This window comes from Rhagoletis pomonella, unplaced genomic scaffold (genome assembly GCF_013731165.1).
Source record: "Rhagoletis pomonella isolate Grant_MI unplaced genomic scaffold, Rhpom_1.0 Rhpom_scaffold_13671, whole genome shotgun sequence".
Classification (NCBI taxonomy): domain Eukaryota; kingdom Metazoa; phylum Arthropoda; class Insecta; order Diptera; family Tephritidae; genus Rhagoletis; species Rhagoletis pomonella.
In genome coordinates, this window is record NW_023472199.1 from 2816 (window position 1) to 4185 (window position 1370).

Below are 1370 nucleotides of genomic sequence, written 5' to 3' on the forward strand. Positions count from 1 at the left end.
TCGCGTTTGCAGACTATCGACAAGATTATCGACTACAACGAAATTGCCATTTCGCAGCAAAACGACGCACACCTGCAAAACATACTTAACAAAACAGGTACGAAAAAGAGCTCGCTTAATTTAAAAACGTTTCCTATTCCCAACAGCACTCAACAGTTGTTTTGCGATACCTCAACAACAACAGTCCGCCCGTATATCCCGAAGGAATTTCGCGAAAGCCTTCTTCGAAAAGTCCATGGCTTATCACACCCAGGTGTTCGCTCGACCGTGAAACTAATGACACAAAAATTTGTATGGCCGAATATTAAAAAAGATACCGCAACATTCGTCCGTAATTGCCTATACTGCCAACGCGCTAAAATACAGCGACATACCAAGTCTAAACCTGCAATGTACGAGCCTCCAAAAGAGCGTTTCCGCCACATCAACATAGATATCGTTGGTCCATTTCCACCATGTGAAGGACAACGATACTGTTTGACTATGATTGACAGGTATACTCGATGGCCAGAGGCAGCGCCGATGCCAGACATGTCTGCCGAATCTGTCTCGAAAGCATTACTCTCGCACTGGATAGCTCGTTTCGGAGTTCCAGAGCGAATAACTTCGGACCAAGGAAGGCAGTTTGATTCCGCCGTTTTCGCCGAATTAATGACCCTTCTTGGTACAAACCACTTACGAACAACTCCGTACCACCCGCAATCAAATGGAATAATTGAACGGTGGCACAGAAGCTTCAAGACAGCGATTTTATGCCACGATCCAGCCAAGTGGGTACACAACCTACCGACAATACTTCTTGGTCTACGCGTTGCATTCAAACCGGACATTAATACCTGCCCTGCCTTACTCGTTTACGGAACAACATTACGTATTCCCGGCGAATTCTTAGAAGAAACAAAAAGTAAGAAAGTTACTACCGACACTATATCGCATTTTCAGTCAACAATGATGAAGCTACAGCCTACGCAAACAAAACACCATTCCACTTCGAAGGTTTTCGTATCGCCAGCGTTGCAATCAGCCACACACGTATTCCTGCGCAACGACTCGATTCGTCCTTCGCTTACTCGACCCTACGACGGACCGTTCCTTGTGGTCAAGAAATCGCCGAAGTACTTTAAGATTATAGTAAGAGGTCGCCCAACCAACGTAAGCATAGATCGGCTCAAACCAGCTTTTATAGCAAGCGACGAATCCAGCGATATATCTAACACTCCACAAGAGGAAGAAGAGCCGCACGTTACGATGAAACCTACTCGCAGTGGTAGACGAATTAACATACCCTTTCGGTACCGATAGTTCCATCTGGCAGGGGAGTACTGTGGCACCCTGTTCTACTCCTTTCTAACATCCCATGTAAATTTGTA

At 45.6% G+C, this 1370-nt stretch overlaps 1 protein-coding gene across 1 annotated transcript; it reads left to right on the top strand.

Annotated features, from left to right (window-relative positions):
* Window positions 1–390: 390 nt before the first annotated feature.
* On the top strand, window positions 391–1302 carry LOC118757009. Its single transcript, XM_036491739.1, has one exon. The coding sequence runs from the start codon at window positions 391–393 to the stop codon at window positions 1300–1302; it is 912 nt and encodes a 303-aa protein (XP_036347632.1).
* The last annotated feature ends 68 nt before the right edge of the window (window positions 1303–1370 follow it).

What these genes read in the sequence shown, in the direction of transcription:
- LOC118757009 (XM_036491739.1), top strand. Translation starts at nt 391, where the DNA reads ATGTACGAGCCTCCAAAAGAGCGTTTCCGCCACATCAACATAGATATC.